General features: G+C 46.8%; 1 protein-coding gene across 1 annotated transcript; it reads right to left on the reverse strand.

The window, feature by feature from the left end:
• Positions 1-1,110: 1,110 nt before the first annotated feature.
• Positions 1,111-22,089, reverse strand: LOC119456023 (glutathione S-transferase 1). The gene is made up of 6 exons (XM_037717616.2): positions 21,905-22,089; positions 16,462-16,601; positions 13,141-13,233; positions 12,677-12,795; positions 7,895-7,999; positions 1,111-5,337 (listed from the first exon to the last, which is right to left on the reverse strand). The coding sequence occupies exons 2-6, from the start codon at positions 16,592-16,594 to the stop codon at positions 5,176-5,178; spliced, it is 612 nt and encodes a 203-aa protein (XP_037573544.1). The 5' UTR covers positions 16,595-16,601; positions 21,905-22,089; the 3' UTR covers positions 1,111-5,175.
• Between the last annotated feature and the right edge of the window lie 5,006 nt (positions 22,090-27,095).

The raw sequence follows: 27,095 nt of genomic DNA on the forward strand, positions 1-27,095 counted from the left end.
GCGGGATCAGTGAAAATGATCACGCAGACAAAGCTGCCCGAGAGTCACACCAAGAACAACACAGCGTTCCTATTCCTCTTTCCCGGACAGACGCTGCAAGGTAGCTTTGTCACCTGGCACGCAAGCTCTCTTTAACAGAGTGGAACACCCCAGATATAAGGCGCACACGAACTGAACCCTTCGCTCCAACTCCGACCTCCACCTGGGCTTCACCGACTGGAGGCATCGCGTCTATAGCGGCTGTGGTTGGGAGTGGCTTTCACGAAGGCGTACTCTGCTTTGATTGGAATGACCGAAAGTGCTGCATGCGAGGCCTGCGGCAGCGAAGAGAACATAGAACATTTATTGTGTCACTGCGATCGATTTCAGTCTGAAAGACAAACATTATCGAACGCATTGCGACGACTGGACGATCGGCCGTTGTCCGTGCAGGTGCTACTTGAAGACCGTTCCCATAGCTCGTCGGCCCACAAAGCTCTGAAGGCACTTTTGTATTTTTTGAGGGCGACTGACCTATGTGAACGCCTTTGACTTGCTCGGGTCCTCCGCGTGCGTGCGCGCGCGAACTCACCGTGTCCTTCCTCCCCTCCTCTCTCTATCTCATCTTTCTACTCCCTCTTTCCCGTCCCCCAGAGTAGGGTAGCCAACCAGACGCATTTCTGGTTAACATCCCTGCCTTCTCTCTTTCTCTCCTCCTCCTATATACGACTAACACATTTTCTTGTAATGAACATTTTCAATAATTGATTACACGTGTTCTCGAACCTTGGCGTTGTCTATACGCTTTGCTTCCCTCCACATTCTCAGCAGCCACTTGGACATGTAACTGTACACCGCGGAGCGGCCATGTGCGGAAAACTAAAATTCAGTATGAGCAAATGAGCTTTCTATGGGAGCACAGGAGCTTTTATATGGGATCCCATATGGTGATAAATAAATATGAATATGGGACATGTATACGGTACATTTTTTTAAATAGCGTTGGTTATAAATGCTACAAAATTCTAAAGTTTCTTCTGAGTATCTTTATAACGCTCATTCGCGCTTTCAAATTGAACTCGGTGTAATGTTAGAAGAGGAAAGGAAGCAGCAATAGCAGGTGGTGTTGTGTGTGTTCACATTGTTTATTAAAGAAAAAAATAAAGAGGAAACATCGGACTCTGGCGATTCCATATAGCCCAAAGAACTCAGACAATCACACAATCGCGCTGGTCGCATACGCATAGTACACCCAGTCGTGTGTGCGCGCCTGCCGGTAACCTTTGACTCGCGAAAGAAGGTGATCTTATAGGCCACTACGCGCTGGACAATAACTTCCGCATCGTAGATACTCTGAGGAACGATTCAGGCGGAACAGTTGGAAGCTGACTGTGCAGACGCACAGAAGTCGTGATCTGGAGCGGTGAATGACATCGTTACTTTCATTTTAAGGCTGTGCAAACCTGGCAGAATGATAACGTGAAAAAGCTGGGAGCTTTAACACACGTACGGTACGGTAGTGCAGCAAATGAACGACGGGTGTGTTCAGAATCCTGCTTTGTCGGGGAACAAAATGTTATAAACGTTTAAAATACCAGAGCGCAAGCGATGCAACTAGAGAAGTCACAACCCCTTCTGTCAATTGTCAACTCCCTCTGTGCATGCAGTAATACGTCACTGTGACTTGTGGATAGAAAATCGAATTCAACGGTTCCCCGAAGAAGCCTCCACCCACCAGTTGCAGCCAGTGTATAGTAAGTAGCGCACCAATGGGTCAACGCCTCACTTTGACCTGGTGTACTGACGCTGAGATGCTCCCTAAATACGCTTACCGACACGTCGACACAGCAGTGCACTTGAAATCGAAATAAATTTCTCTTTGGTCCTGCAAGTTGCAAGCCTCGCCCCACGGGCAGTCGTTTACCAGTGGGATATATTTCTAGCAATTTCGCGCGTACGTTTTACACCGTACATTAGTGCGGAGGTCGGTGAAGATTTCCCAGAGACAGTGTGTCAGTTACTGTTGGCACAGCGTACTTCCTACAGACGGGGGAAACTCTGACGTTAAACACGAAAACGCGAACTTGCGCCACCCTGAATATTTAACATATTTGCTAGCGAGAATCATTTAACTTGTGGTTTCTCGCATTAATAGATCAGTTGGGACCCGGTTCCACCGAGCTAACATGCGTCACAAGCTCTTCGTGAGTTGTGCCTCAGCTGCGTATTACATAAATGGAAGCCAGACCAGGGCGTGCAGGGCACTCACGAAATAGAAGCATGAAATGGACACGTGCCTTTTGCCTGCTCTTACTTGGTCCCGATTGCACGTTTCCTTTTTTTCTGGCTGTCAAAAGCGCTTTTTCACGTCGAACTTTTGCCCAGCTAATAGCAGCACTGGTCACCATTCAAGCGAAGGCGAGGTATCAAGCGACATCAAATGATACATGGGAGGAATACCTTGATTGGAAAAGTTGAAAGATTACTCACTGGTCCGTGCTTTCTAAAAAAAAGCTACCCGAAAGGTCAAGGCTCTGTCAAACAGACCACATTATAAACACGAAGTCACTATACAAACATTTCTCCAGCATCTTTCTCGCCCGCGTGACAAACTCACGCGGCTCGATCAATTTCGGGGTGAATGAAATTTGCAACATTTTTAAGACCATTTGCGTGCGTTTACGTGTGTGTGTGTGGCACGTCACGGAACGATTTCTCGTGTTCATCCTAATAGGATGAACACGAGAATCGGAAGGCGTGTTCGCGCCTTCATCCTAATAAAACCTTGCTATGCGACGCTAGAGAAAAGTGCACGGTTGTTCCCACTCTGTTCAACTGTCGCGGAACAACTTCGACGTGAGCGATTAAAGGTCTTTGTTCAAGACTATTTATTCAGAATAAAGAGAACATGAGTCAACCAATACAAAAAAAGTAAATTAGATTGACCGACCTCAATCAAATGAACAAAAGGAAAAAGTAAAGCGTGCTGGCACGTATCCCTCACTATTTTCTGAAAATATGCGAATTGCACGCATTGTACTGTTGTGGGCAAAAATAACAGACCCTCCCCTCACCTACCTAATTTTTCAAAACACGATCGGGCCTCACTTGACGAAACAGTTAACGTTCATTCTAGTTAATTTGTATAATCAGATGCCTAACGAACACCCTCAACTAGAAACAACATCTTTGCTAGCTGATGCAAAAACGGAGGTCAAAACCGAAGGGGGAAGGGTCCATTACATTTGCACACGTGAGTAAATACGTCAATACGTCAAGTATACGTCAATGTGAAACGCATTGCAGCATACCATCACCTTGCAATTTGTCATACGCTGAAAAACGAAGTTTGCATTTCCCAGCCACTATATAGCTGCTTCACAAGAAAGTCGCTCAGCTCGACTTATAAAAAAAAACAAAAAAAAAACATCAGGATTTCTCCAAACATGCGGGCAGATCGAAAACAATCTCACTACCTAGAAGCTTGCACGTGGTGCCACCACATCAGGCAAGATGAACGTCTTAAAACACTTCATGCACAACCCCTTTGTCTGACGTCGATTCATTTTGTTTTTCGCCGGGGACAGCCCACCCCAGAGCTATCAGGAGCGGCGGAATCCGTTCGACAGGGTGCTAAAAGGCGTGAGAAGGCAACGGTGATTTGACCACCACACCGTGCGACATGTCCGCAGGGCCCGTTAAAACAGCAGCGTTGTAGCACTTGATTATACGTCTACTCGTACTTCCGACCACATTTAGTGCACGACTGTACAAAGGGGACGATGGGTCGTTAAGATCTGTGTTCAGGTAGGGTTAACTGGAGCATCGAATCCGGATAGCTAGACAGGAAGTGACCCGGTTTCGGCTATTCTATTTTACTCGAGGGCGCAGAAGCGTCGTTGAGGCTGTGTTTATAGGTAATTGTCACGCCAGCAATCTCTCTTCCTGTGTCCACATGACATCCGTGACAGTGCGAAAGTGCATAGTTCATTTGCACCCGTTGAAACCGGTCGCAAGATGAATGTCAGTGATGTCTTTAAAGCTGTGCATTTCCTTAATGGTATAGTTGTGGGGACTCAGCGCGGAACTGCTCGAGCATAGGGATTGGAACGACGGTCACAGTTGTGTCTCGTCCTAATTTCAGACCGTAACTTATAACTAAGCTATATTAATAGTTCACGGTGGGGTGGCGTCAGAATTGCTTGGCAGATGCGAACATGGGTATATGGCTAAGGGGACGAGACGTTGAGTGGTCACCTGTCCGTCATTGAGCCGACTGACTAAGCATCCGCAGTATAGCCTGCAGTGTTCCGAATCACACGGGGAGGGCTGGAACCACCTTCATTGCACTACCGTTTCCGACGCCACGTTTGTCGCAACGCAATCACAATGTACAGACACCGCCATACTTGACCCGGACACACTATATATATATATATATATATATAAGCGCCTTCTTGCTTCTCCAGCGAAGGCTGTTGGATAATTATGGTTGGGGTGATTTGAGTGGCTTCAGCTTAATCCGTCTTCCTTCCAAAGCACTTGATGTTGGCTCCTCACAGCCACTGTTTGTGTCTTCGCTGTTCGGGTTTAAGTCTGATAGCGGCTGTACGCTTGTCCATCCTGTTGATGTCTGGTATTTCTCTCGCGCCTTCCTAAACGTCATATACTGCCTAAAGCCCTGTCGTTGCGTAATTCCGCACTGCATGTAAGGACTACCTTACAAGCACCAGCTATAACGTCTAACACCTGGTGACCAGTTGGCATTGGCCGTCGCTGTTTGGTGCGACGCTTCGGTGTGCCTACATGTTACGTTTCGGCTGCGAACACCGTGGAGAGCTCTAAAAATTATTTCGCTACCCGAGTTATTTTTAGCGCATCCCGAAATGTCACTTCAGCTAAAACTTTCGCATTCCTCCATTACGGGTGTGTTTGTACGGTAGGCGTAGCTGGGTGTCTAAACCGCGACGTTGCATGCACTCAGCTGCAGCGACGGGCCTCAGTACAGCTTGTGAGAAGTTAAAACATTCTTTTTTTTCCATCCTGGTGCCCTTCCTGGTCCGTCTGTTCTTCACCGAAGCATAATCCCAGTCTCGTACTGTATGCCTTCCTGTCGGTTCTTGCTAATAATATATCTGTTCGCGCGCAGCGCTGCGCGCGGTTGTGTCGGTGTAACTAGTGCGCACAGCTGCTTCCTTATGCGGCCGCCTGTTGCTGGTCGAGGAAGGCCCGCACCACGGGCAGGGCGGTGACACGCTCGTAGTGCGCCTTCAAATGCGCGTGGCTGTCCAGGGCCCCGTGGAAGCGCTGCAGCAGCTGCACGCACGAGAACGTCACCGCCAGGTCGGCCCACGTCAGCTGCGCACGTGCAGACACGACAACGGGTGTGTGAGGCATTGAAATGTCCCTTGGAACTGATGTGGCAGCGATTTGCGTGCACATATGCAGAGTTGCCCGTACTAATGATACGGGATTACTAAACGGCACCAATTTTCCCCCTGCGGCCCCGCCCTTTTCATCAGAGGGACGTTAAAGCGTTTTATTAGTCATTCAGCGCTTACCCGATGCTGATGTTTAGACTTTAAAGTAGGGGGTTAAAATTTCGATTAATTATGCGTTTTTCTCGCCTGTGAAATTGTTGATACCGTAAAACCATCCAAGGAGCGATAGGCATACTCAAGCCCGTTTAACCGGTGCAACCTAGCACAAGCAAGTTAGACATAATTAATAGGATGCACTATCGGAACTACTCAAATGATTATTAAAGCAGGGTAATTTCGAGTCCATCATAAGTCATACAGCTCCAACAAAAAAAAAACCAAGACAGATGGCAGATTAGATAGATAGATAGATAGATAGATAGATAGATAGATAGATAGATAGATAGATAGATAGATAGATAGATAGATAGATAGATAGATAGATAGATAGATAGATAGATAGATAGATAGATAGATAGATAGATAGATAGATAGATAGATAGATAGATAGATAGATAGATAGATAGATAGATAGATAGATAGATAGGATAGATAGATAGATAGATAGATAGATAGATAGATAGATAGATAGATAGATAGATAGATAGATAGATAGATAGCTAGATAGATAGATAGATAGATAGATAGATAGATAGATAGATAGATAGATAGATAGATAGATAGATAGATAGATAGATAGATAGATAGATAGATGAAGTTCCAAGGACTTTCTTTTTATGTCGTGCCCGCTTACAAAGAGGTGCTTGTTAAATGAGACAGGCGGAATTTATCACGCGCTCCTATACTCCCTTCTTGAACAGCGCGGAAATAAAAGCAGCCCCTCGCCGCATACAACTAATCCAAGAAGTCGCCTGTAATAGCCCATTCACAGATTCAAACAATGAACTCTTAAGATAATTTTATTGCCGCACACACGCTCGCTTAATGCGCAGAAAGATAATCTGTTATTTCTGTTCCTGGAGTGCACTGGAGGAAACGCCGCCCGATCGTGCGAGCCCACCAGGATCGCGGCAGTGTTTATTCACAGCGGGTGTGCGGCGTCACTCATGGCAGCCTCAACACTATACTGCGCCGCGAAGGCTCAACGCTCGTGACGAGTAGGATAAGCTGCGTGTTGATCCCAGAAGTGGGCCGGGTCAAAGCAGTGCCGCAGCGCGCCGATGGCTGCTAAATATGGAGGGGGAGGTTGGTCCGACTCCAAACGTGCACACCGGAGAGAACCCGTGTCCCAACGCCACTGTCGAGGAAGAAGCGGCTAGACGCCGTTCACTTAGCACGCCGCATCCAGGCTGGAGTGGAGGCGGAGGGTATATAGAGGGAAAGGGCAGAGGGTCAAGTGCGCGCGCTTTTGGGCCGGCTGCTGCTCGTCACGCTTCGGCCGCTTCCTCTGTTGCGCGGCGGGCAGCTTTCGTTTCTTGCATTTCGTGTTGCACCTTTGTCTCGTTTCTTCGCTTGTCCTTTCTTTCTATCTATATTTATTTCTATATTCTTCTTCTTTCTCGTAGCACATCGGCGCTTTGTTTATCCTCGGAACGAACGAATAATAACGCCCTTCACACACGGCGGCAAGTGCGAAGTTAACCCGATATATTGTCGTGATCCCAACTGTCAGGTTAGATCCTACAGATGTACGGAGATTGACGGCGTTTCTGATGCCCACTGTGTAGGCGGAACGGATCGTTTCGGGTCGTCTGTATGCGAGTGACGCCTGCTAAGGGCTGTCGTCTCTGACAGCATGTGTATACGTGGCTGTCACAACGCGTGTATGAGGTTACCGGTCGACTAGTGAGGCGGATAAAATTGAATGCCAGATGTTATTTGCACTGCTGCACGCAAAAGTTGCGCGAAAAGCCAAACAGGTAGATACGGTTGCTTTGCCGTTCTCAGGCTGCCTGCGTACCATATGGCAGGGCCAAGTAGATTTTTTTTTTTTAGACAATCCTTGAATGTTACCATGAGTCGATCACCTGCGGTTAGGTCACGACTCCCTACCCGAGGGTGTTTAAATTGTCGCTTTGTAGGCGTCTCTTAACCATCAGCATACGTGTTATTGCTATTGTAGGTCGACATATCAACAATCCGCCGTTTCAACAAATAAACAAAAATACCTGACAGCCATTTCAAAGTTAGAAATTTGTGAACGTCGCATCGAGCAACAAGTCGAATTACACAACGGCGAAATGTACAAAATAGAACCTTCGGACACGTGTCCCCAATAAGAGAAAGGTCTGTACATGCACATACAAACACTGCATCTCACTGCACTTTTGTTGTGACGTTAGCATAACTACTTCATCACCATTACATTTCTTGTCTCAACCGTTTATAGATAGATAAACATTCCTCACTTCTGTTAACTATAATATTCCTTCCTCTCTATTCTTCGTTTCGAGATATGGACGTGCTTCTCCTACCTGGTTGCCGACGAAGTATTCAGTACCGTTGTCCTTGAGGAGCTTCTCGAAGTACCGCAGGTATCTGGGCACCTTCTCTCGCAAGTCCTTGGCTTCGGCGAGTTTCTGTGGGATGAAACGTGAGTGCATACCAGGGTGTTCGTGTGAGCCAGTGAAGAGCTAAAAAAACTGCCTCTCCGGTCTCCTATAATTTCGTTTGTCGTGGTGCACCTTCTGAACTGGAGAAATGTAATCGCTATCTGCGTGCGGTCTTAGACTGTAGTTATCAAGAGAACGAGCAAGAGTATCCGCTGCCGCCGAGGTCACAAGAGTGCGGACTGTCGTCTTGAAATCCCTCGTATAATCGCACCTTGCCCGGATGACGATTCGAATGACCGTTTGTGATTGTAGTCTGCAGTCACAGCTTGGCTGACTCGAATAAACATCCTGCGGCGATAGAATCTCTCTTTTGTTCTACGAGAAAATTTCTGCACAGGCCACTATTCTGATGCAATAGGAAAGAAAGCTGTGCCGATCGTTCGTACCGTATATATATATATATATATATATATATATATATCGCAATCAGAACTTTGGTGCCAGGCGTTTAATCTCAAAGCTTCCATAATTTCCCTTGTCAAGAAATTAGCGGGTCTTCACAAAATACAGTTTTCATTTTTTTTTATTTTTCTTTCTAACAATATATCGTGAAACCCCAGCCTCTTCACTGTGCGCCTGTATAACCAAACATGATCACTGTTGTATTGCACTTGTGTCAAACCAACTATGCCAGGACAAGTAGCCCAACGGTACTCTTCGAACAGTGTATTAGTCAATGACGTGACTTCAGTCGACACGTCTTTAGTTATTAAATAAAATTGGCCAGCTGCATACATCGGGGGAACCAATGTATATAGTTATCTACAGTGTACACCAAAAGCCATACAAGCCAAATCGCCACCACCACCCCCATTATCATCGCCGTAAGTTCCGCTGCGGGACAAAGGTATCTTCCAGTGACTTTAAGTTAGCCCTGCCCTGCGTCGCGCTCGACAAGCGTCGTATGCCTCTGAATATCGTAATCCCATCACTTTAACCAATCCACTGCCACTACTTACTGCGGTATTCCTTTTTCTTTTTCTTTTCTTTTTTGGCACCCACTTTGTTGGTCTAACTGAGCACCGTTCATCTGCTCAACATATTAGACGACCTCCCCAACTTGAGCTCTAGCTCAACTACAGTAGTATAGGTGCCCACATTCGATATCTTCTTATCTCTTAGGATTAAGCGTGTCATTTTCCTCTCTGTCGCTCGCTGCGTGGTCCCTCATAATTTATTTCAAGTTTCCTCGTTATCCCCCAAGTTTCGTTCATATAGTATAGCTTAGTACTAGTAGAATGCGTTGATTACATACTTTATATTTGCAAGAATATCGTTAATCTGCTGTTACCCACCGCGGTGCCTCCGTGGTTATGGCATTGCGCTGCTGACCACGAGATCGCCGGTTCGACCACTGCAGCGGCGGCCGCATTCCGATGTGGGCGGAATTCAAGAAAAACACAATTGTAACGCGCTTTCGGCGCACGTTAAAGAACCCCAGGTGCTCAAAATTAAGCCGTAATCCTCCACTTCATCGTACGTCATAACCCACTGCACGGTTTTGGAACGTTACACCCTTCAATATATATATATATATATATATATATATATATTAATAATAGTAGAAGGAAATGCCGCTTATTCAATGGCATATTGGGTGGTCGTTTGAGAGCGCTCCGACACTTCTGCGAAGATCGTGGAAAACATGCAGCTTTAAAGTCGTATTGCGAGAATAACTGTATTAGTAGTAAGAATGATGTGGCTTGATTATCTTCAGTGAAGCGGTTTTATGCTAGTACAAACGCTTATAGTTGCCAACTTGCCATGTTACGTGACCTTTGCAGCACTGCCAGAGCGCTCTGAAACGACCACCCGAATATGCCACAAGGCCTGGAACATTCGTAAGTGCCTGGAACATTCGTTTAGGCTTATTTATATTCCTCTGCAGAACTCCAATTAGCAATTGTAACTTTCTCTATACGAAATGCTAAGAGTTGCTAAATGGCATTTGTAAAATAGTACGCACTAAGTGACCTTCAAGACTGTTCCGACCATGGCGATTCCTTCCGATGCGATGCTTCCGGCAACATCGCGAGGGCAAGGCCCGAAGCAACGCCGCGTCGACAGCCGCGTCTGGAACAACTCACGAGCTATTCCCAGCTACTAATCGAATGAAGGTCACAGAAAGCGCTTGGATAAAGCCTCCACGTAAAACTTTCCGGAGAGACAACCGCAGCGATCTCAAGCGCTTCGATTTTTCATTAAGAAGGCACAGCAGCCGCCGTATAGGCTGGCACACATACGCTGCTGCGCAGGTGAGTAACGGTTCATTTATTTCCCGTGCACTCGACTCCGATGCAAGATGCTCGACAAAATGTAAAGCGTTCATGATGTCATCAATTAAGCACGAGGCACTGTTAATGTCGTATGACAGCACCCGCCCGCGCAGTTTGTTACATGTTAACGAATATAAAATGCCTCCTACGGTTCTTTTGTATATTTTTTTGCCATTCTGGAAAAATGCTCCTCTTCGTTTAGGCGTGTTCTAATGAAGTGGCAAACATAGCCATTGACAAATATACTCAATAATAAGCTGATTGCCATACAAAACCCATGTCACAAAACAAAAATGGTGCATTATAGAAGCATTTTGCCGTCGCTGTATAATGGAGGTTTCGAGGGAAGTAGTCATTTATCTCCATCAGAATTGACACTCGAGAGCATTTTCCGGCCAAACTATCCTCTTGTCAGCTTGATTACCGTTTTCCAAGCTTACAATATCTTGTAACAGCTGTCGCTGGCACACAAAGTTCTGTAAGTCCATTAGAAAGGCCTTGCTTCCACCATATATCTATTCCAGAATAATCACATTCAGTTCGTTTTACGTCCTCCTCAGAGCGGAGACCATCCAAGCAACCTCCAATTACTCCTGCCTTATATAGGTCGGCTGACGCTATCCTATGCCTGCACATTTCCCGATTTCTTAGCGCCACATATGCTTCTCCGGCGTCCTCAACAGCGCTTCCTTTAACTTGGTACCCATTCTGTAACACCAACAGACGACCAGTTATCTGCTCTACTCTTTACATGACCGGCACAACTCAATTTCTTCTTCCTAATACTAACTACGATATCGGGCATACCCCCGTTTGCTCTCTATTCCGCGCAGCCAGCTTCTTGTCAGTCCCTTAACATTATATGCCTAACATTTTTCGGTACATCGCTCGTTTCCCGGCCCTCAGTTTCTTCTCAAGCACTCTCTATTGCAGAATAATCTGCCCGTAAAAAAAAAAAAAAACTACACTAACATGTAAACCCCGTGAGCTCCCACAAGTCAGAAGCTTCGCTCTTCGCCCTCTCCCGCGCACTATACTCGGTGACAGACGCCGTGCGTGAACCTTTACACTGCACTGCACCACTGCACCAAATTTGATGCGGTTTGTTGCATTTAAAAGTAAAATTTAATATATATTGACTGCTAGCTTCAAATTTTTGATTTAGGTCATCAATTTCTTAATAAAAATTCGCACAAATCACAAATTTTCAGAAGATGAAACTATCAAGCTTACAACTCTGTAACTCAGTAATGAAAAATTATATCGTAATTCTGTAAATTGAACCTAATAGTACATCTAACGTGGGTACAATTGATATATTATACATGGTTATCAAATAGACTCCTAATTTGTGAGTAAAGCTTTTGCAGTACCCCTGTAAACAACGTAACAAATTCACGTAAGATATAAGTTCACATATTAAATTTGTCCGCTTTGGATGCTCTATAATGGATGCAGTTTACGGAACTGCGACATCTGCTTTAGTTGCAGAGCTACAAATATGTAAACTTCGTCTCAAACTTACAATTTTTGAAAATTCCGTTAAAAAGTTGAGGCCCTAAATCGAAATTCCGGTTCCAACAGTCACTAGAATTCAACTTTCGCCCTCAAATCCAACAAATTTAATTAAAATCGGCCCAGTGGTTATCTCATAAAAGCGTTTCTACGTTTTACATGTATTTGAATAGGCCGCACTGGAGTTGCGCCTGAGCTAAAGCTTCCTCTTTACCGACAGGAGTGCAAACTCTTTACAAATGTACCTCGAACATCAGAATCCTTCTACATTTCTTTCCTACCCGAGACCCCTCTTCTTTTTTTTTTTTCGGCCTCAGATACTAAGAGCCAATTTACGCTTTACAGCTTCCATCCTCGGGCTCTACCATGTCACGTGTCTCGTGGCAGGTGCACGCTGCAGCTTCAACTGCACCATCCGGGCCTGCCACGTGACTCTTCGTGAGTTTGTGCGTCCGGCAATATTTAACGGTCGTCACAAGTAAAGGAGAACACACACCACGGTGAAACGTTGCAGTAACCGAGTAGACATTGTGTTGATACAGGTAAGCAGCCTGAAGAGCTTGTGGTAGACACAATCATACGGCCTGCAATTCATTATAAAAGCTGCTATAAACCTTGGTAGAGTTGGCGGGCACTGCGGCAGCCAGCACGTACTATCTCAAGGTTTATAACGGCCTTCACGAATGCTTCTGCTGTCCAGAGTGATCCATGTGAGAGGACATCCAGCACGCAGCTAAAGACTAGTGTTGGAAATCTTTGCCGGGTCTTAGGGGTTCCCTCTCAGCTAACGCTGTTCTTGATGTATGCCTACTAGGAGTTTGCCTAGCTGAGCTATGCTTTTATGTCCACTCACGTCTTCCTCTGGGGCTAGTCTCTGCGGCTTGGCGTGACGCACGCTGGAGAAGAGGGAGGCGATGCCCGTGACAATGGTGGCGCACTTGGTGGCCTCCCGGGCGTCCTTGCCTTCGAGACCTGCGTGGATACCACACATGTAGGTCTATCTATCTATCTATCTATCTATCTATCTATCTATCTATCTATCTATCTATCTATCTATCTATCTATCTATCTATCTATCTATCTATCTATCTATCTATCTATCTATCTATCTATCTATCTATCTATCTATCTATCTATCTATCTATCTATCTATCTATCTATCTATCTATCTATCTATCTATCTATTTAGGTTATGATATACTGCGGCTATGGAACACTCAAAACTGTTTTTCCGGATCCAGAGCGCCTGTCCATAGTATATTTGGCTATGCCATTAGTGCAGCGTCTCGGAATGTAGCCCGACCGGTGGTCACTCACCGTACTGCCTGGCGATGTAGACGCAGATGGCGTAGTCTGCGCCCAACATCTCGCCGTCCGCGTACAGCACGGGCAGGGAGCCGAAGGGTGCGTCTGCGTGGTCCCAGTGTTCCGTCGTGGTGCACGGCGTAGAAGAGAAGCAGGTGTGTCAGAAGCACAGCAAATGCACCGTTAAACGTTTTCTCACTGTCTCTTTCGCTTTCTCACAGTACATCGCTTGATATATGAGAGACTAACTGTTTCGCATCTTATGGCAGACCGTAAAACACTCCACGGATGACGATCGTACTGCAATTTGTGCACCCGAATAGATGCGGCCACGTAAACTTCTTGAAGTATTCAGCCTGTTTGTAAATGCCGTGTGCAGGGCATTTGTCAGAGATAGTGAGGCGCCAGTACAATATTTGTTGTGATACACCTTACACATAACGTATGAATGCGCCTTTCTCTCGCGCAAGCATCCCGCTATACGAGTTGAAAGCTCGGAACAGGTATGTCGCGAAATAGCGACAAACAGCTGTACGTTATAAAAACAAGGTAATTACAGTTTATCCAGGTTTGCGTCCTGTAGATCCCAAAGTACAATTTTCGAAACTCTGTTCGGCCGAGGTCTTTAAGTTCGTGTTCCAAACAGCAGTGCACCCCTTTCCGTTTGCTTAATTCATTAACGAGTGGGTCATTGAGACTGCCGGGGTCCCGCGATAAAAATGGCTGTGACCGTGTTTATGCCGCCCTCGACAATTGTATACCCAAGGGCGGAAAAAACGTATTCCTGATTTGGCTTCCACCGGGAACATCGCTCTTCCGTAGAAGTCGAGTTTCTTCGCGGACCCGCGACTGTTAAGAGTTGGATGCTCGATAAAAGAAATAAAAACAAGCAAACATTTAAGTCTTCTGCAAACTTCATTTCCCCCGGCTTGTACACAGCGCGAAACTCAAAGAAGAGGTTTAGTGTGTGTATATCTATACATGTAGGTGGCCTGTGGCGGGTACGACGGGCGCCTTAGCGGCTGCAGGCTTTTCCGGAACGCAGAAGCACTCTGGCGTGAAACGCGCTCGCCGAGCGAGTGTAGAGCAAATCAATTTCCTGCGCTGCACCGCGGTCATGCTGGGCGGCCGCCGCTGCTCAGGACAACGGAGGCGGCGACGCTTATACAAGACCTGTACGCCGCTATACCAAGAGCAAAGGCGAGAGTGTTGTTGCCCAGAACGCCTCATTTCAGTCTGTTCAATACCACTGACGTCGCGACGCCCGGGAACGGAAATTCAGTCGCTCCCTGCACGCACACACGCCACTGTACGAGACCCGTAATGAGTTAGTTGTACGAAATATACGAAAGGGACATTTCATTAATGCCTTCGAATCTGCCATACGTTGTCAGATCGCCGTATGTCCCTCTTTCTTCCTGGACGTCGTTAATTCCGCCTATTGGGCTGAGTGAGAGGCACGCAAACAAACCCAGTCAAACGACCGTAGTACTGTGCTATGGGTTCACGTTGAAGAACCCCGGGTGATCCAAATTAATCCGGAGTCCCCACTACGGCGTGCCTCCTAATCATATCGTGGTTTTGGCACGTAAATCCCAATAATTATTATTAAACCCAGTCAAAAATCAAAGGATTGCCCAGAGCACAACCAAAATCAGCGGTAGCTATAGCCAGACGGCTACGGCAACGCTGGCAGCAGCGCGCGACGACGATGACAAATGCACGACGGCGAGAGTGCCGGCACGACGATGGTACGACAGCTTGCACGTGGGGACAATCGATAAGTTTTCGTTTTTGGCGACTTCTTCCGCACAGAAAACATTGATTGATTTGGTTGATTGATTGATCGATCGATTGATTGATCGATTGATTGATTGATTGACGGCAACGGTTGAAAAGCACTACAATAGCAGCGAACAGCACGAGATCTCTGCAATCACAGCACGGGTTGTCGTCGTCTTCTCCAAGTTGCCACCGAAAACACCAGGCGTACGTGCTTCATTATGTTGATTGATCGATTGATTGATTGATTGATTGATTGATTGATTGATTGATTGATTGATTGATTGATTGATTGATTGATTGATTGATTGACAACATCGAAATTTGACGCCTGGGCTATGAGAGACGCCATAGTGGAGGGCTCCTGACGATGTGGGATTCTTTAACATGCACCTAAATCAAAGTACGCGAACGTTATCGCATTCAGCAACCATCTGAGTGCGATCGACACGGCTGGGAATCGAACCTGAGACCTTACGCTCAGCAGCAGAATGACATCGCCACTACAAGCTACACCGCGGCGGTCAGAAAGCATGATGACTATGACGACGACGATGACGATAAACGTGATTATACCAGTGAGACAGACGCACGGAAAGTGGAATAAGTACCTTCATTAGCCATGTAGATATACTTAAACGCGCACTAACAATTATAACGTACTTGACAACTTATCAGAGTACACGTAATTGAGAAAGAGAACGATACAGCGAGAGAGTAATGTGTTGAAAGCCCAAATGGCAAGTTCGGCTATAAGTGTGGCTTGACTTTTCACATAGAATGAATGAGAGCAAACGGGAAACAAGGAGGGGTGGTACGAAACACACAAAACCACGAGCAACTACAAAACGCGTATACTCGTTAACTGTTACATTGAAACTGCGAAGCAGAGGGCGAAATTTTAATTCATGAAGTTCCATGTTATACCGAACACGCGTCTCATTCACCTCCCATCCCTTCCTTCCTTCCTTCCTTCCTTCCTTCCTTCCTTCCTTCCTTCCTTCCTTCCTTCCTTCCTTCCTTCCTTCCTTCCTTCCTTCCTATCTATCTATCTATCTATCTATCTATCTATCTATCTATCTATCTATCCATCTATCTTACGAATAAGATGTTTCTCGTGGAAGCAGCCCGTAAGGCAGCAATCGACAGTCGCATGATTTCCATTTCTAAAGACCCTGGTCTTCATGTCGTAGCAGGAGAGCCGCTCCTTTACGCATAAATCGTTTACGCCCTTGCGTGTTCCAAGCTCGTGAAAAAAAAAAAAAAAGGGGGGGGGGGGGGGAGTTGGGGTCTATCATCCGTCTGTCCCTCGGCTGGCGTTGCGTCGTGCTCTAACTGCTTGGCTTGCCGCCTCTGCCACTTGGGTAATGTGCTATAATCAATGCTGCACCTGTCCTAGGTCCCATTACGAAAACCACTACAGTTATTGCCTTCTAGGCTCTGGTTGAGGTAATAGTATACCTCGTTCGCGAAAACGAGAGCCTTCGCGGCGAGTGGCATTACGCCGAACAGCATTTGCAGTCTCGTTTCGTTCGTGCATGGTTCGTTTACCAGCTTCCGCCTCGGCCGCCTTGGACTTTTCGTAGGTGACGTACTCGAACTCGACGCCGGCGTAGGTGAATAGCAGCGCCGCGAGGCGCCCAGACGATGGAACCTTGTAGTCGACCAGCTTGTACTGCGGCATTTCCGGCCTGCGTCAAGTGATCCGAACAACTCAGTATAGTCGGTTATTATAGACACAGTACCTCTTGCAAATGCCTTAATGCGCTTGAATCCACGTATAAGTGCACGTTATTGTGGGATTGGCCCACTCATGTCTCTCAATCAGCGCAGGGAGTAATGAAGGGCACTGGCTAAACGCAGGTATGCAGAGGCCCCGTTTACTAACGTGACATCGTGGCTCTTTCCAGGCCTTGCGTTATTGAGATGATTCTACTCGCGCAACGCTTTCAGTCATGGGGGAAATGAAAAAAAAAAAGAAGAACCTTACTCAACGGAACTTCAGATCTCACGAAAGATGTTGCAGGGACATTGACCAATAAGGTAACCTTTTTTTTTCATATTTTTTTTTCTTCTTTGAAGCTTAGTTGCAAGATTGCTGCGCTCATTTGTGATTGTAAGCTTTGTCCCTGCATTTAGGAGATGGTTTAACTGACAACTAGGAGATGCAAGCTTGCTCAGTAGATGCGTTTTTGGCGTGGTTCTCGGCCGACGTCTTCTCTGTACGTACAGGGTGGTTTGTCGTGAAAGGGGGACGCCTAACAAGAATTACAGAAGGTATGCGAGTTCGATCCTCCCCTGCTGACACCATTTAGGATAATACGCATCCTGGCGCTCTCTTATTTCAGTGTGAGAACAAGGACAAGTAATTGTCTCGAATGCAAAACTAAGGTTACCTTTCATGTTGATCCGCCCTCTACAGCCATTGTAAAAAGTACACAGGCCAGATTGCCTGGAACCCGAGGTCATAGTGGGCCATATATGGGAAGGCTCCCAAGACACTTTTGGCGCTATAGACGATTTGCAGCAGCCGGTTTGTGCAACTGAAATCAGATGGCGCCACCGGAGCGCCGCGCGTGTCGGACATCTCTGGCCTTGGGCGCGCAAACGAAACTACCATTGCTCAGTCGCGAAAGCGTAGCCAGCGGCGTTTAACAAGCGCAGTTTGTCAAACGTCGAACAATATTCTGCTCCATGTGGAGATTAAGAGGGAAAACGTGTGCTGTGGTCGGATGCAAAAACTGTGATGGCGACATTAAGCTGTGGAACACGTCGGTGTGTGAAATACACGCGCCACAGCTGCATCAAGACTGCCCGTGCCCGAGGCCGTTTTCCATGCGCGGATTTCCTCAAGGAAAGAAAAACAAGCTCAGCCGACAATGCTGGATAGCGAACCTACAGAGAAAGAACTTCAATTAAGGCACATCGGCAAGAGTAAGTAGCAGATCATAGTACCGAATAAGCGAACGCGCTCGGCGTGCGGAATAGTGTATCAACTTCCCATCTTGCGCTTGCTGTACATTAAGGTCACCGTGCGGTGTTTCCGTGGCAGAACACAAGCATTAGCGATATCGTATTGGAACAGTCACCTGCTATCAGTGATGTTTATCCTTAAGCGAAATTACACGCCACGTGCGTATATGCGCCGGGATCGGTGCCAATTAAGGCGTACTAGTTGTCGCGGTGAGAACTCCTGCAAAAAAGATAGGAAAAGTGCTATCTGAATCGCATTTTTAAATCGTTAAGCTTGAATTCCTGCCTGCGCGTCTGATTTTACATATGTTGGTTTCGCTACTGTTTCGGATGCACGGTGTGATCAGAACGTAGAGCTGGAGTTGTTTGTGGCCACAGGTGCGCGAAAGCTAGCTGTGTTGACGCTGTAGCACAAAATTATTGTTTTAAACAACGCTAGAAGCGTTGGTTGCGTGTTTATCGTATCGTTTATCGTAAATGTCAAGAGAAACCATGAAAATAAAAGTAACTAATTTCAAACTTACCAGTTTGACATTATTTGATTAGCTGCGTATTAAAGCAGTGGTAACTACAAATCAGCTGTTTCCTTCTGCCTTGTGTCTTTCAGGGTTCCCCAAAAGCGCATGCTGAATATGTATATTATTTACTTTAATTTTCATAGCCTCTTTTGACATCGCGAAATTGCGGCATTATTTGACACTATGAAATTATGACATTATTTGTGATTATGGAAAAGACATTGGCGGCACAGTGCTATTGCCTTTTTTTTTCAAATTTGTGGCAGTTTGCAATAAGAACTGCATGCGTTACCCATGTGCGTGCTTTTTATTTATGTGGACTCCTTTATTCTTACGTTCAAATAAAAGCAAACCATTGTAAATATTACATGAATCACCCTTTTCTTTCAGGCATGTTCTATTCACTTTGTTGATGGGCGTCCAACCAAGGACTATCCCTACCCAACACTGCAGCTTGGAACACAGCTTTATGCAGCAGATGCCATCCTTGGATTGACACAAAGCTTTCCCAACATTGCCACTGTCAAAAAGGTTGATGCCCTCTGCAAACCCCCTGTAGTCCAGTGCAGGCTTCCCATCTTGGTCGATTGCCTTGACCATGTAGTCGTAGACAACTGAAATAGGGGAGAAACATTTGTATGTACTGCGGGAATGAAAAAAAAAAAAAATGGCAATGAAAGAAAGCTGATTTTTTATTTACTCCTCAAGACATCCGCAGATGTTTGAAATAACTAAAATAACACGATAGATACAGTCTGGCATTAAACTGATCGTTTGGATTTATAAATTATAGTTCTGGAGTTTCAATAATTCATACATATTTGATGACTAAGCTGGTGTTGCTCTCCTATGAAGAGTTTGGAAAGTTCAAACTCTCAGAACTACGTGCATGGCGTCGACGCAGCACACAGATTTTCAAAATTATACGTGCATAAAAAATAAAACGGCCTTTTTAGAGGGTTATTTCTTCGGATCTCTTTCTTTCTCGTTGTACCTCGTTTTCTGTCACACTGAGCTAGAAGCTGCTTACGTCGGTCTCCGATCGAAATCGGACACTTCGATTACGATTTGCGGATCACGACCGACTGGATTCGGATCGAGGCTCAATTGCGATCGAACGTGCCCGTGTGACTCGGGTTTTACTATGAAACAACACCCGTTCGGGGGCATTCAGTTAGTGGATCCAACAATCACAATCTGCCGCTCTGAAGTCAACTACGCGAAACTATTGCGTGCCCGCCGCACAGGTGAATTCTGCAGAGATCAGTGCACCAGTATCGAGGCAAACGCTTGCCTCAACGTATGTGGGAAGCTAAAATACCAGCGAGCGAGATGTCAACATACAAGCGGACACGGATTTTTCACTCGGCGCTCAAGCATACACATTCGAGGCCGTCAAGCAAAGCGCGAGAGGCTGGGCAACCACTTCAAACAGCTCAGATCGTAGCTTAAGTACACCACACTAACCACAAAAAGAAAAAGAACTAGCGAACTGACGTGAACGCCGCACAAGAAGCCTCCGTGAGCTCGAATCGCTCGGCGCGAACGAGCGACGCGCATGCACGATGATCGAGCGCCAGAGCGCTCCGGCGCGAGCACATACAACGTTAAAATGACAAACAATGGTTCACTTACATGATCGTTGAACCATGGGACAAAGCTTTGTGTCGTCGATCCAGCCGCTGTCCATCGGTGGACCCGAAACAACGCCGCTTGCCGCACCGTCGCCCACGACTATATACAGCAGTACGGCTCCTTCGCTGGCCTTCAACCCAAGGCCAGTCATGCCGGCGCAATCACGTGATCAAACATGGCCGCGCCCGTGCGCCGCTGCTGAAAACCGTCTATAGAGATATGGCTAGCGATACTATGATTCCTGTCAACACGCAGAACAGTGAAGACTGGAGTGCAGCGCATAAACCGGTATATGGTTTCCGCTGTCGGCACAGATCGCAGGAGGTGTAGAATGGCCCGCCCAGACAAGAGACGTACTGTCGCGTGCAAAAGCTTGGAGTGCAATGGCTCCACGTAAAAATGATTTGTTAATTAGTCGATTATGCGTTTTAATTTTTTGTGCGAGTAGTGTCGGCCTCTTCGAGTAGACCAGCTCATGAACACTAATTGTCCTATCTGCCACAGGCAACCTTTAAAATTTGTTAAAGTGTAAGCGGAAACATACGGTATAGTGACGTCTCCAACTGATCCTCGAAATGTCTTAATCTCGCCCTGTTGTCCATCCTCGGTAAAGCCAGAAATGATATTTTGATGCGTTTTTAACGAATTTGAAAATAAAATGGGCAGTCTGCTGAAATAAGGATGCGAGAGTTTTTAGAAAGCTTTAAACTTTTCTTGCGCAAGTATTATTACCTTTAGTTTATTGGTATTAATTAGTCAGTTATGGGTTACCTAGAACGTACACCACAATCAGCACAAATTTGTACTGTCTTTCTTTTTTTTCTCCTTGTTTACGCTACCTCCATGAACGTGGAAAATCAAGCCCACCAAGCTTCGTCACTTTCGTCCGATTTAATTTTTCTCATGCACACACATCAAGCATGGTATTGCAATAAAAAGCTGTTTACTAGCAAACATCAACAGATTTCATATAAGCACGGTTCATATAAGCCCACAAATTTTTTATAGCCTATATTTTATATATATTTATTTATATATTTTATATTTTTAAATTTTTTAATCATATGCAATCATACAAAGCTTTTAACAAGGTCAATTACGTCGCCTTTCAAGTTGTTGTTTGCAAAACGGATCGACAGCGCATGTCGCCAAATAAATCTACGGGCTCCATATGCAGAGGATGCCTCGTATCTATGGACATTTAGTTCGTTATGTACCCAGGGTGTACTCACGACGTCCGTATAAGAATGAGAACGTCCGCAGGACGTGTGTTGGTTGCCTGGGCTATTCATATAGCGTACAGCCGTGAGCAATGCGGTGGGTATGAAGGAAGACCAAATTTGTTAAACATGACATGCGAACATGTACCCGCATATTCCACACTGAATATTTTGTCTCACACGGCACGCTGTTATATTAGGCACAGATGTTGGGCCACGATGGTCCAACGCAACCACTATGAACCAATGCCGATTTCTGGCGTTTCCTGTCACATTGTAATCGGCAAGTATACCACGTCAACTGTGCACCCCTTGAGATGTTGCGAAACCTTAAGAAGCGAGCAAGCAGACTCGTCGAACTCATTCTTTCCCTTTGCACTGACTAATCACGCCACCACACGCGAAGATATTCACGTGCGTCGGAAATTAAGAGACCAGTGAGGGGAAAAAAAACACGCTGCGAGCGGCTGCAAGCACATCTGTCGTCAAACGCTTAACGCTTTCATTGCAGGTCCAGCGGTCGCCAAACGTGGTACACGCGTTGAAGGCGGAGGTGCAAACGCCGGTCTCTAAGGGCGTAGTGCGGTGCCGCTCTGTCTGAGCGCACTATATACGCGCGGGCAATGCAACCAACAATCACGCTCCCACCTTGAAACGACGACGACGACGCCGGGGATGGCGCGCGCCCACGCCGTCGATGAGGCGAAGCCCAACTGCCTGCGCGCGAAGGGAGGATGCGGAGCGGTCGAACGGCCGGGGCTGGCGTCGCCACGAAGGATCCGGGGGAGAGGGGGATGCGCGACGCCAGCCACCAGGTGCTCCGGCTCTGGCCTTGGCTCCCGGTTTTCGCCTCCCGTTTTCCCAGCAGCCGCGGATTAGAGACGCGGGTGCCGAGCTCAGAAGGCGGCGCACGGCTGGAGGTTGCACGTAAAGGATTCACACTTCGTCGGAGCGCATCCATTCTCGGCGGCTCAGGCGAAACGCGGAATTCAAGGCGGGGCGTAGAATAACGCGTCACTATTTGAGCGCGGAATCTCGGTGCGCGCCGCTCTTGTGTACAGTTATATTAAGCAACAACAAACCAACCACATTTCCACTACTGCAGATTCGCTCCACCTAAATGTGTGACAGTTCTTTGTGAGCTAGTTTGCAAACGTTAATTAAACCATTAATAGGGCACTAACAGAACGTTGAGCTCCTCGCTCGCTCGACTTCCACAAGCGCCTGTATGTGCGTGCTTGCCCGACGTACCTGTGATATGGAAACACAGGCATGTCGTGTACAGAAGTTCGTACGTAAGTTTGTACGGGGCCCGTCTCCCGACTGCCGTCTCGTGGCATAGTGATGTTCCAGCTAGCGACACACTCGAGAATACGCGACGCGGATAATTTTGGCTTGATCCATATTTGCGCACGATTGCATGGCTTGTGGGCTTGTATTACTGTGGAGAGAGAAGATAAAATGTATGTTCGATTGGTGGCTGAGCGTTGCCAAGCGTAGAGACGTCATATCGAGCAAGGGGGAAAAATTTGAAAGGAAGCTCGATGCCGTCCAATCACGAGTACGACGAGACTCGTGAGATTTTCACGAGCTGTTACCACACTCTGTACCGTGCGAGGCGACTCAAGGCTGCTTTCGGCTGCTGGCTCCAGCGCGCATGCATGGTCTACCGAGCGAAATATAGAGACAGGGGTTTTGCACGTGGGCTTCTAGTCTTTCAATCGATATTTCGCGCCTCGCGTGCCTCCGCGGAGTAGTGGAGAGTCAGCCTCTGGCAAAACTCGGAACAAAATCGTTGACAGTACTTCTACTACAATTTGAGAATGATAACGCCGGCTCAGTTAGTTTACGGCTTTCGTAAACTTGACACCTTCTGCTGTAAACGATCGAAGCCCAACGAAGAAAAGGAAAGAGCGCAATTGTAGTCATGGCGGTTTTTGAAGGCTCCCTCCAAAATCCAGCTTTTTCTTGCACGACCGAATTTGCCCGACCGAAAAGAACTCCTGGAAGTGTCCCCAGGGGATACTTCTAGGAGTTCTAGCTGAAGTCGTGAGGCGTGGCACAGCTCCAGGATGTCGAACCGGAAAAAAATACCGGTTCGGTTCGGTTCAGGTTCCGATTCAACACGCTCCGATTAAAAAAATTAAATTATGGGGTCTGACGTGCGGAAACCACGATCCGATTATGAGGCACGCCGTATAGTGGGGAACTCCGGAATAATTTGGACCACCTGGGGTTCTTTACCGTGCACCTAAATCGAAGTACACGGGTGTTTTTGCATTTCGCCCACATGGAAATGCGGCCGCCGTGGCCGGGATTTGATCCTGCGAGCTACGATTTCGTTCCGGTTCAGTCCCGGTTCGAAGAAAAAAGATTATAACGGTTCGCAGCACTGAACCGGTTCGCGAACCGGTTCGGCGCAGTAAACTTTCCTTCACCATGGCAACATTCTGCACAGTGCTATCCACTTGTACGCATGGCGCATGCGCAAGTTGTGGCCAGGAGGTGGTATAAATAGGCTCCTTAAAACATGGGAGACAACAATGGATGTTTTTACATGATTATCAATGAAGTTTAATGTTATATAGCAACAGGGCATACAGGCTTACACATAAAGGCAGCCATCTTAGGCAGTGGCGTCGCAAGATTGTGCACCACGCCATGTGCCGCCTCGACGCGTCTATGTACCGGTACTCCCGTTTTCTTGCGTTTCCTTTGAAAAACAAGACGGGGTTGCAATTACTTTGAGGATGCAGCGTAGATCTAGGAGTTGTGATGCCGACAACGCGAACAGCAGCCGCGTGATTCCGTGTTGCTTTTCTTTGTACACTCGGTCGAATCACGGTACGTGCCACTTGGATAAACTTTTTCGGTCGCCGCCATCGCCGCGATTATAGTGATGGATCTTTTAGAAAAGAAAAATTCGGAAACTAACTGAGGCACTTTTATAAGAACAAGTGAAGACGTTTTTGATGGTTTACGCAGATGCGGAAAAGTTTTCACGTACGTATCAATGACAGAGTTAATTAGTATGATCCCTGTGTCTACGTGGGATGTACTTAACTTCCACGCCTCGTGCAGCATAGTCAGTTGAGTCATTTAATTATATGGTGATGGCAATTACATGGACACTCCAGGCGTGCGAGGGTGACAAGACTGTGGTGGCTTGATGCACGTCCTCCGTTCGCGCGCACAATGTAGCAGTACGTGATCAAGTGCGCGATAGTGAAGGGAGGGGAATTTAGGAGCGCGGTAATGGTAATAAAGTTCGCGCTAAGGGGGCAGGTCAGCGGTCGTCTTCGCGTCTCCTACTTGAGCCCGGCCGTATATCTGCGCATGGCTTTCAGCGCGGCTGAGCACTTATGTGGCCCACGCGCTGTATTTTGTGGGTAATATGCGGCGGGTGCAATTGTTGGACAAGCCGAGATGGCTGGTCGCCTTATGCGAGGTGTTGTTCATCACGTCGGCGTTGACAGCGAGTGCTCGCGGTCGTCGAGTGAGATCGATCTGGGGCGCTATAACGTAAAATGATTCCAAACTGTTTTGATTCCAAACTCCTGACGTCAAATTTACGTAACCACCGACGCAAGCATCGGGCTGTGACCCGCAGCGTTGTCTGAACAACCCAATCAAACACTCTCCTCGTTTATCGGAGGTCATCTTTGTTCGCTTTCGAAACCAATAACATTGCCTACACTCAGCGGTTTTTCTTATCTAATTGGCTGACAAGAGACGAGGAGCACGCTCTAGTGTATATATATATATATATATATATATATAGAGAGAGAGAGTTTCGAGGGGGCCGAGCCAGCACAGTGAAAGTAGATAACCGCATGAAGAGGGTGGTGCCGGCTTCTCCGATTGGTCCGCTTCGCCTTACTTAGCTTGCGGTGGCTGGTCGAAAATCGCGGCGGCGTGCAATGGAAGGATAAGAATGCCGCTAAAACGGATCCTCAGCAAGGAAGATTTGGCAGGGCGATGTCGTATGCATGCCGAAATGGCTCGATAACGTTTTACTGCCACGCAAAAAGGTTTATAATGCGCAAATAAATACATGCTCACCGGCAGGTGCCAGTAGCGAGAGCCTGAGCGATCGGCGGGCAGCCATCTTCTATTCCTTTCGGAACAGGGCAGTCTGTGGCTATTCAGAAAAAAATTCAGTTTTGTTCGGCATATTAATGCTTTTTTTTTTTTGCGTGCACGTCACTTTGACGTGGTGAGTTTTCGCGGTTTTGTGAGGTCGCGTGACAGACAGGCGAAGCGGGCGTAGCCAGGAAAGGCGTCGAATCAGGAATGATTATTTTTCTTCTGTACGGTTCAATCATGCATAATCAGTGTGGACACGTTATATCAGATGAGGAGCTATCGCGGTTTTCGTGACGTCGCGTGACAGACAGGCGAAGTTGGGAGTGGCCCGAAAATGTTTTGACCAATCGTGGAGGCTGATTGCAGAAATTGGAATCAACACAGTTTGGAATCATTTTACCTGTGTGCGCGTGACACCATGCTTGGTAATTTGATTAGTAAGGGAATGTACACTACAATTTATATGGCCGATAAAACTACGAACCGTATACTATGTGTAGCTTAATACTTGGCTCGCTATCAGTGCTTTGCCTTGCTGGCGAAAATGCGACTTCAATTTTTTCTATTTTTTCTTTCTTTTTCTTCAGGTAATTACTACTGGACTGGTGGTAAGCGAACTGTGGTACACGATGTATAGTTTCGGAGACAGCGCGGATTCACATTCTATTACATACGATACAACTGCAAACTTCTAGTCCGCAGCAAAATACGAATCCAACAATTGACATTTCGCGTAGTTTTCTGCTTTTATAAAAAAAATAGACGCAGGTGAGGACATTAGCAGTTCTGTTAGGTTAACAAGGACCGACTAAATGTGGACAAATAAGTCGAAAGCACTCACACAGTTCCCAGAAATTATTCGTAGAAATCGAAGAGTGTTGCACTCTGCTTGGAGGCGCCAAACTAGCGTTGAACCATGGCACGGAACAATGACGGATTTCCCGTGCCGTTCACTGCTGCGGTTACCGCGCACTGAGAAGGTGCACGCGGCATTATTAGTGACCTCAGGGTTTGCTTGCGAGAAGCCGCGCTGCTGAACTCATTGGTCTTCCTATTTTCCGCCCTAAAGTACGCCGTTTTTATTGCTCTCCGTGTATCCTGCCGTGTGTGTGTGCTTTACTGTTTATTTAGAAACAGTAACGACCGGTAACGGTTATAATGTTGCCGTTACTGTAACAGTAATTCGGCTGAATTGAGAAGTTGAACCGAAATAGCGAGTGCGCGGAGCCCCTGAAACAGCGTGTCGGCCCTGGGACACAACTGTCATGGCCAAGTTCATAAGTGCAAGCGTCGCAGCTTGCACAGTTCATAAGTGCAAGCGTATATACCGTATAGACTCGTGTAAGGGCCGCCCCGGTGTAAGGGCCGCACTCCTAATTTGGGAGCCAAAAATTTGGAATAAAATAATATTTCCAAAGAAGAAGCAATCGCGTTCGGTGCCTCGATGCTTTGCCCTGCGTACTTCCGCGTGCCGCTACTAGATGGCGAGAGCTGCGCGTTGACCTCTGGTGCAGTGGTACATCCGGGGTGTGCATTTTGAGCCAAAGTTTCGGTACCGTGTAAGTGCGCCGACTGAAGAAGTACGTAATTGTTTCGAAGAATCTGTTATTTATTGAACACCCGTTGTCGCGTATATATGCTTGAACCGTTTTGTGCTGAGCCGGTAACCATTGCTATCTTTGCGGACAGATTCGGGGTCAGGCATGTTAAAGGAAGTTCTGTTCGGGTTCACCATCCGGCTAAAATTTCGTTT

This window comes from Dermacentor silvarum, chromosome 6 (genome assembly GCF_013339745.2).
Source record: "Dermacentor silvarum isolate Dsil-2018 chromosome 6, BIME_Dsil_1.4, whole genome shotgun sequence".
Lineage (NCBI taxonomy): Eukaryota > Metazoa > Arthropoda > Arachnida > Ixodida > Ixodidae > Dermacentor > Dermacentor silvarum.